This window comes from Orbicella faveolata, unplaced genomic scaffold (genome assembly GCF_042242905.1).
Source record: "Orbicella faveolata isolate gen_17 unplaced genomic scaffold, um_ofav_v1 contig_25, whole genome shotgun sequence".
Taxonomy (NCBI): Eukaryota; Metazoa; Cnidaria; class Anthozoa; order Scleractinia; family Merulinidae; genus Orbicella; species Orbicella faveolata.
In genome coordinates this window covers 7241042-7252206 of record NW_028301553.1, presented here as the reverse complement: position 1 = coordinate 7252206, position 11165 = coordinate 7241042, and the positions used below count along the sequence as shown (strand labels likewise).

General features: G+C 41.3%; 2 protein-coding genes across 3 annotated transcripts; one reads left to right on the top strand and one right to left on the bottom strand.

Moving 5' to 3' along the window:
• Positions 1-520: 520 nt before the first annotated feature.
• LOC110044243 (kelch repeat and BTB domain-containing protein 2-like) lies at positions 521-3542 on the bottom strand. The gene has a single exon (XM_020749765.2). The coding sequence runs from the start codon at positions 1648-1650 to the stop codon at positions 952-954; it is 699 nt and encodes a 232-aa protein (XP_020605424.2). The 5' UTR covers positions 1651-3542; the 3' UTR covers positions 521-951.
• Positions 3543-3641: 99 nt separating this feature from the next.
• LOC110044242 (uncharacterized) lies at positions 3642-10898 on the top strand. Of its 2 annotated transcripts, XM_020749763.2 has the most exons (3): positions 3643-3762; positions 4832-4870; positions 8528-10898. In XM_020749763.2, exons 1-3 carry the CDS (start codon positions 3736-3738, stop codon positions 10361-10363), a joined length of 1902 nt encoding a protein of 633 aa, XP_020605422.1. In that variant the 5' UTR covers positions 3643-3735; the 3' UTR covers positions 10364-10898. The 2 variants fall into 2 exon arrangements, with proteins under 2 accessions (XP_020605423.1, XP_020605422.1); XM_020749764.2 differs by lacking the exon at positions 4832-4870 and having other exon boundaries at positions 3642-3762.
• Positions 10899-11165: the final 267 nt, after the last annotated feature.

Genomic DNA, 11165 nt, shown 5'->3' with positions numbered 1-11165 from the left:
TGAAAATCTAGTCAGCGTCCCGGTGTGAAACGCGTTTTCTCGTTCAAAAAAGAAAATTTCTTTTCGTGAGTAGAGAGAAAACCATTCAAGAGCCAAGGAGCCGTGCATTGGTTTTCTTTTGGGGCCCCGCCTATCTTATTTTTCGCAGTTGCGCGTACTTTTTACTTTTGACAAAGAAATAATGAGTAATCAACCTCCATAGGTTGCTAAACATTTTTGTCTGAAAGTAATCCAACAAGGATATGATGTGAACGCTTGGATTTCGGTGCTGCCACTCCATTCGTAAATTAGTTTGCAGTGCGCGCGGTTCATTCATGCATATAAAATCGGTGTGCAGTAAATATACTTCTCAAACTCATTAATTATGGATGAGGTAATTGACCAATTGTGTGGCCTCATTTGGGTCACATGGATGTCCCTTGATATCCTTAAAGAACAGATTTAAACACGCGTGATTAGATATCCAAACACATGTGTTAGGATATCCAAATACGTGTGTTTAGAAATATTTGCAAAAGAATGCAGTACTTGAACAAATGTTTATTATCTTCCAGGATTACAGTAATCATTCTTGCAGTTAACATTAACGCTTGTATTGCAAGTCAAGAACATTCCAGAATTTAGCTGATTTAACATACCACGCTCACGGCTTTCACCCTGTTCAGGGAGACGCTGTCCAGGTCTTCCAACCTCACTTCTGGATTTTGCACACGGCGAACATCATAATCTGTCAACACACTCCCCGGCTTGAGACAAGAAATTTTTTTTCTCGCGCGCACCTTGCCAATCACGCGGAAAACATCAACAGCTGCCCCCCTTCGTTATTTTGGGTAAAGCAAAAAAATAATCGCAGAAGGAAGAAAAGCCGGCAGGGCAAACAATTGTTTTTAAGTTCACTGAGAACGAAATCGCGAAATGTCCTGGATGTCGAAAAGCTATTCTTGAAGTCTGCTAATAAACGCGTTTTCGAGATTTAAACGCCCTTTTCTGAGTCAATTCAAATCGTAATTGAGATAAGCGTTGCTTTCTGTGCTCCCGCAGCAACTCTTTTGCTTGAAGATACAGAATGGCTTTCTGCATAGACGCGTTGAAAATGTGAGATTGTGCTCTCTGCTTTTCCCAGTAATTAACGCTTTCTTTGAGAAGTTCTCGAGCAATTAACGGATTTAGCTTGCCAAAGACATCGCTCGCCTCCAGGGAACACGGTGGAATTCGTTTGGCAACTTCCATGCACAATTGAATAAAATCTTCGCTCAAATGAAACATTTGAGACAGCAGGATGAGATGTAGTGCTTCCTCTGCAGAATTCTTCCTGTTTTTCAAATAATTCTCGCACCTTTCCAATAGGCTTTGAATTTTGTATTCGTGCGCCAGTTCGATTAAGCACACGCAATTTTCGTCGGAGATGTCTTTCCATACATGAGGGTAGATTGCAAAAAGCATTTCCCTCACATCGTCTGTCTTTTTACCGGGCAAAGAAATCGCATCTGCATTCTTGGTGATGAATATGTCCTCAAACACCTGAGAACATGACGCTAGAATACTCCGATGGACGTGAAACGTTTCATTTTCTACAAGCAAAACCGCATCACTCATGAGCCAATGTTTAGAGAATGGTTTCGTTTTCTCGCTTTGCCTTCGTTGTCCCATGGTGTCCTTAAACTAAAGAGTTATACCAATAACAGCTCCAGTTGGTTTCCTGTCATGAAAACACTTTAACACTCACAGAATTGAGTCGTTTGCAGCAGGTGGAACGAAGCAATTGAAGCCGTTATTATCAGCAGGGCGTCGTGGTTGCTTCCTACAGGAAGACTGCTCGATAAATGCCCGGACCACAAAAGTTGCAAATTACTGTCAATTAGTAAAAAAAAAAAAAAAATGGATATAATTCTGAATGTACTGCACAGCATGGAGGCGATGTTATTATTCTCGCTCAGCTCAGTTTTCGCATTTTTTCGGAATTTATTCACGATACAGTGTAACTCAATTAAGTCAGTATGTTACTGTAAACCGGATACCAACAGACCGTCCAGCAAGTTTTCAAGGGGTTTTCTATTTTTAATCACCCCTCTCACTTACATTTAGCTCTTAGTGAACATATTTTTTAGCTTCACTTATTATTTTACATTAATATTCATCTCTCCATCTGTAATTATAAATACAAAATAACAAAATAAGATTTTAATTTATCGCGAATATTGCTCCATGGCCATGAGTCGACCAGCGAAAAAAATTCCAGGTCTGCTCTAATTCAGAAGGGGGAAAGGGATGAAGACAGCGGGTCTGGCCGAGCTCTGTTTTTCCAGTGGTAAGAAATTGGAAATAAACATGATTCTCAACCTGGGTAGCCGACGACAAGGACAGCTTCAACTTAAAATGAATTTATATTTTATTCACGAAACTTGTTAGAATTTAGAATTAAAAATTCATTTAATCTACGCAGAATTTTGTCAGTTCATAGTTTTGTTTTGTTTTTGAGATTGGGGTTTTCGGTCTTGGTCATTTTTGAGACCGGTTTTTCGGTTTTTGCACTCATGCCGGTTTTCGGTTTAGGTGTATGATGCTGTTTTCGGTCTTAATTCCTAATTCCTTTATCAGTGGTTGGTCTTCGCGTTTAAGCGATAAGACAATCGGTTATTCGCGGGCCTAGTTCTTAGACGTAGCGATTGTTATTGCAGTTTTCTGGATTTTCAAAGAAATCTTGGGGCGGTTTCTGGTTTCCAGTAGGCCGCAGTGCCTATCTATTCTACATCTAACTTCCAATCATGCGTAGTCTCCTCCGCAGCTGTTATTAGGGTCGTCACGCAACGCTTTGCGTGACGACCCTAATAACGGCTGCGGAGGTGACTGCATCATGCGCCGCGCTTATGTCGAACTGATTGTGTTGACCACTATGGTATGGTAAGGTATGGTAGCATTCCCGTACCTCCGCATTCTGGCCGCGCGTAAACTGGAACGAGAGCAAAAATCGATGAGCCCCTGCTTCGACGAGTTTTTGCTCTCGTTCCAATTCACGCGCGGCCAGAATGCGGAAAAGCTCTTCGTACGGGAACGCCTGCTACGTAGGCTACACTCGAAAGCGTTGCGTGACTAAAATGTATCACATCGTATCGTATTGAGCGGTACGACAACGCGACTGCCCTGTTGTCGTTGCCGTTGTAGTTTGAATTAAAGGTGCAACGCAATCGAAATCATGAACATGATTTAATTCTCTCTGTTTCCCGGTATGTGGATTTGAACGCTATCTTGATAACTGCATATGACAATATGACTGTAACCTTGTTCCCAGGCTCTCTCTCCTTTGCCTGGTGACCAGGATCACGTGACCAGCCGTAACCACACAGGGTCTCACTCCTTAACAACAATGGAGGCAAAAGAGAGAGCCTGGGATTGAGGTTGATGAGACCGGTGAAGAATTGCGTGACGTCAGCATGACTTAAAACATTTACTAGATCAATTTTTGGGCTCCGTCCTGGAACAGTGACTAGTCAATCAAATAAAAAAACAACGAGAAAAATAAAACTTGCGATTAGCAATTGGCATTATACAATTGTTCATTTTCATATTAAACTCGTAACATCTTCACCTTTCATAGAAACAAAAAGGAAAAAATTAATTCCTAACCCCAATTCTAAGAATTAACGTCACGTGATACTGGCGACAGATGCAAACACATTTACACTCGAGTGGGTTAAGGTGTCTGTTGATGATCAGTTGGCTGAAACATAGTAAGACATGAAGTTTCTTTGTTGCTGTTCCAAGGTACGTAAGTATTCAGTGAATCAGATGAGGCTATTGTTAACTTTTAAGTGCTATATTATTTATGGAGGTGTGGAAAATAATAGAGAGGATCGAATGAGGGCTTCGAAAGCGGAAGTAGGAAGCCTCATCCGAAGGCATCTGTACAAACACTGGATAAACCAGCTAGGAGAAAGGAACTGCTTTTTCGCTTTCCAAACTCGTAAATATGTGATCTCCGCTCATCTTATTGTGCCTGCTGTGTCTGGTTATAGAAGCGGCAAAGATCACACGGTCACAATTCCATCTTCTTGCGCAAGATCAATACAAGAATTGCAAGTGGACTGAACAAACACTGGCTTGAAATATCATAGAATGAGCTTGCTGTATTGGCTTGCATTGAGTGTTTTCAAGAGATTCTCTTTGTGTTTTGTGTAATGAATACTTACCATAGAAATATTAGTCACGATAAACGTGCAATCAAGACAAGTCGTGGCTTTAAGTTGTGTGATAACGCAATAATCGGCTTGGTAACGCCATCGTGGATCAGAAAAGACTTCGCTTCGATCCCTGAAAATTAACCCTGCCTGGTTAAAATGTATAGATTTTAAATTAAATGGGGAAAATAAGGTACTTTAATGGAGCTATTAAAAGGTGTTGGTTCTCCTTTTCTGACAAAAATGTGACAATTCAGGGACAATGTGTGTCACTAGTGTAACGATTTCGGCGTTATGCAATACAGCCCCGCAAACAATCAGCTACATGATTAACATTAAAACTGAAATGAAGGCTGAGAAACCGCTTTTACGCTCTTAAAAGAAAATGAAAAGAAAATGTTCCATACATTGTTTTAACTTCCAACGGCGATATTCACCAGCGTGAGAAGTAACACAACCAGTTAGATATTTGCACGTGCCTCTTCAGCTTTCAGAGTTAATTAAATAAAGAATCAGTCAGCTATGTGCTTCAACAGTTTTCGTCTCAACCTAATCGTTTAAGTACCCGGTATTTCAGTCTTCTAGTCACTCTAGTAGACAGCCCCTCGGAAAGAAAGTAAACCATTGACATTAATCCTTTGTTTCTTATTTGTAAGGAACCCGATGACGAAAAAGAGCCCCTTCTTTCAGGAGAGGTAGGGGAGAACAAGGCTTATTCTTGTCGCTAATTTAAACTTTTAAATTTTTTGTCTAAGAATTGAATTGAAGACCGAAATTATGGGAAGAGTCTTTGTTCAACCAATTTCCTTCTTGCCGCTATTAAAACTTATAACCTTAGGTAACAAATTCTAGGAATTATACTGGTAAATATTGTACGTAATAGATCTCAAGCAGTGCCTCTCAACTTTCCCGGAACAGTCTCCTTCCCGCGAAATTTTCCTCCTCCGGTCACGTAGCGCTTAGATGGCGACTGAGTTAATTTTGTCGGTCAAGATGTGTTTAGTTTGCTGACTAGCGACATCGACAAAACCAGAATCGGACCGGACCGGATCACGGACCGGATCACGGACCGGATCACGGACCGGATCACGGACCGGATCACGGATCGGATCACGGATCGGATCACGGATCGGATCACGGATCAGATCACAGAAAAAAAAAAAAGTTTAAAAGAAAAAAGAATCCAAAAAAAAAAAAAAAAAAATTCAAATCGTTTACAAGATAAATAAAAAATAAAAGTGGAAAACTAAAATATGTTAAATGAAAATAAGAATCCCGAAATTGACGCAAGTAATGACATGTTAATTACAGAGAATGGCAAGAGGTCATTTAAAGAGCCACATAAGCGCCTAATTTACGACGAATTTAAATTGTAATGAACAGGCAGATGTAGTTATATTTGAACGATAGTTGGCTCGAAGCTTGCGTGAACCTCCCATGCTCGTTTTTGAAATTGTTGTTAGTATCAGTAGCTAATTCTCGGCTACATTTTCGTGTCATATGTGAACGTTACAGTTGGCGTTACAGTTAATGAGAAAACTTACGTACGAAAGTTCAAGGACATGACTTGCTTTAAAGGAGCTACGTCACGGTTTGCGCATCTTGAAAAAAATTAGCCTAGTTTTTCTTGGTCGTCATTTGCAGTCCTTGTTAATCTTTGCCATCCTTAACGATCCTCATTCCGTTTTGATTTGTTCTTGCCTCTTTAAGTGTTTTTCTACCCTAGAATACGATCATTTCAAGGGTTTATTCCATTTAAAGGCAGCTCTTAACGACCGTAAAAATCGTGACGTAACTCCTAAAATGTTGTTTATTCTCGGGTTGCGTTATCGTTCAGACTATCGATGTTATTCCTAGAATTTTTGTAAAACAGCTATATTTCTTTGAAATACAAATGGTTCGTTTAGTTTTATTCCAGTGCGAAATATCGTATTCCAAACTCACATCTTGTAAAAGTATAGACTTGTCTCAAAAACGGAAATTGTTTGAAATCATCAGGTGTTTAATTTGTTTAGTGTGCTTTTAGTTTTTTGTGTTTCGATTCATACGTTCTTTCTATTATTACCATGCTGACTCGTTTTATGACAGTTTATCTTTGATATTATAAAGGAATAAAGGAATATCACACATGAATTAAATAAAACGTTCTGCTTACAGTAGTCACTCTAGCGTAATTTGCTCAGCAAAATTTTGAATCTTGAATTTTGAATTTTTTTCTTTGACCCGAGCCGTGATCCGATCCGTGATCCGATCCGTGATCCAGTCCGTGATCCGGTCCGGTCCGATCCGGTCCGATCCTAGTTTTGTCGACATCGGCTGGCCAGGGAACATCAGGAAAATCACTCGCGTGTCCTACAGTAACTGTTGTGGGTGAACTCAGCTTCTTTGAGACCACGAATAGCTCTGACTGAGAATGAACAGGACTTTCAGCTAGCCTGCTTAGGTTGGGGTGTACCCATAGCCCCACCCGTAGTAGGGAATTATTTGAAGACAAACAATAGACTGCAAGGCTGATACTACGTGAAAAACGTTTCGAGACACCAGCACTGTGTAGCGAAGATATGTAACGCCAGCCCAACAGCCAACGCACATAAATTGCAAAATGACCCGTTCACTATATCAAGTTCCGTACTTTGAACTCACTTGCGCCCCGCAAAACGCGTTGCCACATCACGTGTTTCGGGGCGCAAGGAGACAAAGTGTCAAGATTGGTGTCTCGAAAAGCAAAAGAATAAATGTGGCTGGATAAGGCCAGCCTAAACATTTAAACATTCAACCGCATGGCCAGTACCATACTTTAAAAACGCAGCGTATCGGATCTGAAAAGACCTACGGTCCGAAAATACATAAATGAGAAACTAGAATTGTTTGCTACGTTTTGGCAGTCCCTAGGGCATGTTTTGCTGATCCATGAATATATGGGATATTTTTCGGGATTTTCGAGATGTAAAAGTCAGTTTTTAATACAGTGAGACTTTAGTTGAAATAGGGTTTGCCAGTTGAGTTTAAGACAGAGGTCTGTTGCCTGTACCCTTCACTCACAGAAAGAGCGCATGAAGGGAAATCGGGAATTTTCAGTTTTTAATGGACAGAAACCTTGTACCAGAATAACTTTAAGTATATTACAGTCCTTTTTGTATTTTCTAGAAGCGAAAGATATAAACAGTTGCCTGAGATAACACCACGAAAAGTTTCCCATGGGAACTCGAGAAAATAAATTTCAAAGTTCAGAGAAATTGTGCAAACACAGATAAAATTTCATCATCAGTTTCATTTCACCAGTACTTTCAAGTATTTCACGTGAACTCCAAAATTTGTTTTCAACATTTGGTGTTATTAGAAATGATTTATTTTATTTTATTTTTATTTTTATTTTAATTTTATTGTTTGAATTTGCCACAAACAAAAACAGAATTACAGTACAATTTTGAGAAGATATTTAAAACGGTCGCACAGAAGTTTGCAATATAATATCAATAACTGCTCGGTACAAATTAAGTTTTTGTCCGCTTGTTACATATATACTCGAACTTGTGGTGGATTCGTTCTCAAGTCCCCCATACAGGCCTTATTCCAAAGTTGACTCTAAAGTTTCTTTAGCAATGGTAACCATACCAGTTCTCCGCCGGACGAAATATGTTATCATGCACGTTGCATGTGCTCCCGTCAGTTTTTAGGCCTCGACCACTCTAATGCGTTTTCGTATAAAAACACATACTTTTCGTTGCATTTTCGCCTATCGTCCACACTAAAAACGACCGAAAACGCTGATGAAAACGGAGGCTTTCAAAAACGTTTTCAAAAGTGGAGCCTTTTGAAAACAGATCGTTTTGAGAACGCTCTGTGTCTAGTGTGGACAGGTGAAAACGGAGGCTTTTGAAAACGTTGCCGAAAACGCGTCATACCGTCGTTTCCAAGAGCGTTTTCGGGAGTTTTAACCCTGGGTAAAAGGCGAAAACGTATCAAAAAGTATGCGTTTTTCATACGAAAACGCACTGGTGTGGACAGGTGAAAACAAACCGAAAACGCTAGTGTCAGCGAAAATATTTTGCTTCGTTCTCGTTGAGACGAAAACGGGTACTTTTAAAAATGCGTCAGTGCGGTCGGGGCCCTATACTAGTGCAGGGTGAAAATGCGCGTAAGGCGGCCTGGGCTGAACACGTGAGCAAAATTCGAGTCACAGGATTGGCTGTTTCTAGACTCTCCTAGGATTTCCAAAACCAGGAGTGATCTGAAAATAGCTTTAGAGGGATTACCTTGGGAATAAGGCTTATATGAGGGATAACCTCTGTTACCCTTAAGTCTTCCTCTGTTTCTCACAGCCATTGATCAATTGCTTCTGTGTTCATTAGCCGTCCCAGCGTGCTCAGAAGCCATTGCAGAACCCGCTGACAGGGGATTTGTCTTCCACTGGATTTGAGCAGAGTGATGAAAAAGAAAATGAAAATGTTGCGCATGGTGTAGAATTCAGACAGGCCAGTCCTCGGCAAGGAGCTAAACCTGTCACAAAAGACAAGAGAGGAGCTAAGTCGGACGAGGAAGGAACTAAGGCGAACGAGAAAGGAAAACGGTCTGGAGAGGAAGAAGCTGAAGCTAAGGAAAAGAAAGCTAAAGTCCTTGAATTCAAAAAGTTCGACATTCCAGAGTTGGATTGCATCTTTAGCGATTTCAAGACAACTTTTGACCCGTTCGTTCAAAATCGTGAAGAGATGAGCAAAGCCGAAGATTCATTCAAGAAAGCAGTCATGTCTCTAGAGCAAATCAGCCCGCGCGCCAAGTTCGGTGAATACGTGGCTGCTCTAAAGACTAGACTGAAGACGGAGGGGATTACAGTCAAGGTTAAAGAAGGCGCTGCGACCATTTACCAAGAGGGAAAGAAGACAGTTAAAGGGATCTCTGATGCGGTCACCGCCATAAATGCCATGCTCAAGTTGGCTAAAGACTTGAAGGCTATGCCGCTGACCATTGCAAATGGCAGCGAGGACGCAGTTGAGAGGGCTGACGAACTGGATGTGCAAGGAATTCTGAAACGAGAATTGAAAAGCATGTGGGATTTGGGCAAAATCCCGAAGTTAAAGAGAGCGTTCAGCAATAATGTGAAGCAAGTGAAGAGAGCTCCTGAAATGGTGCGGGATTTTTGCCTCAAAACCAAGGAGATCATTCTTGAAATTTATCACGCCTTTGCTGATGAAGAAGATCAGAGAAAAATGGAAGAGGAGCTGTCTGAGGGGGATGATACTGCAAAAGACGAGGAGAAAAAGGAGAAAGGCGCGGCTGGAAATAGTGATTCGAAGAAAGAAGGCAAGAAAGAGAAGGACAAGAAAGACAAAGATAAAGAAGAATTTCATAAGAAGCTTAAGTTTGAGTCACTTGGGCTTGATGATATCGACAACGTGTTCACATCCCTCGCGTCCGCAATCAATCCCTTCGTGGAAACGCGCGAGCGCGTTCAAGCTGCGAGAGAATCCTTTGAGAATATTGTAAAGTCGATCTGCAACATTGACGTAAAGAAAGAGCTCAAAGATTACATCAAAGAATTGAAGAAAGACGCCAAGGAGGGAAACATAACAATCTACATCGACGAGACGGATGGCGAAATCAAGGTAAAGTCCATCGAGGGCGTCAAACCTCCGAAGCTGTACCGCGATGCAGTGCAAGCACTCCGGAACCTCAAATCGGCCGGAAGTGAAACTGTGGAACTTGAACCGGACGTGCAGCATGGGATCGGGAAGTGCATTGAGCGAGTAACACAGATCGACCCACAGCGTGACTTCCACAGCCTGCTGAAGAAGAAGACCGATGTATTAACTCTGCCAGGGAAGATAAAAAAGTTCAACAACAATCGCAAGAAGGCCCAAGAAATCCCAGGCATTGTCAAAGAGTTCTGTTTGTACGTAAAGCGCCTTCTGACTGATATCTTAGAAGCACTGACCGGTGAAAAAGATGCTGACACAGCGGACAAGAAAGGCGAGGACAGCGGGGAAGAAGGGAACAAAAGTTCAGCAGGTGAGGATGAGCCAGCAGGCAAGGAAGATGTGGTCAGCGACAAAGACGAAGACAGGGACGCAACAGGTGAGGATGGGCCCGTGAACAAGAATGACGAGGACAGCGGCAAAGCAGAGGAGAAGAATGCAGCAGACAAGGATGAGCCCGTGGAGAACGAAAATGGTGTCAGTGGAGAAGCTTAGGACGACTAAGAACTGACGGAGTTTGATAAACAACACAAACTATGTTGAAAATAACAATAGTATTGAATCAATGAAATAGAAATATTGACAAGTTAGAAGTTTCCTAGCGGCAGTTTTCTAGAGATCAGTGAGAAATCAAAGCATTGCACAAAGACATGGGCTAGTGACAAAGAAAATGCCACCTTGATCAACATTAACTAAAATCATTCTTTCCTTTCGAGATGTTCATTTTACTCACTAGCACTCGACCTTAGTTTTGTGAATATGCAACTTAATGAATATGGAATTTTATTAACGTGCAATTTAACGAATATTGAAGTTTAGGTCAAAAGATTTCTTACGAAGTGCTAAATGGAGTGAATCAGGGCAACCATCTCAGTGACAAATTTGGAATCCGAACTATACTAGAAATATTTCTGCGTGAACATCATTTTAGTGCAGGTGATAATTAATAACCAGTGAAATATGCCGGCCCTTTTATGGACCTATATATTTTTCATTCTTGTTTTTTGATTAAAAATCATTGAAAGCATTAGCGGGTGACTTGCCATATCACCGGCCTTGACTTAAGTTTCTTACGCACGCGTACACAACCAAATTACTAGCAATCTCGTTCCCAGAGTCTTCGTTCCCCTTGACCAGTGGTCGGAAAACGAGCTCGAGAGCTCTGGGAGCAACCATTTCAGGCATGCGCCATAGATGCAGACTGCGCAGTGAAACCGGATGGGCAGAATCACCAGAATTCGGTTACATTTCAAAATGATTGCTCCCAGAGCTCTCGTTTTCCGACCGCTGGTCAAGG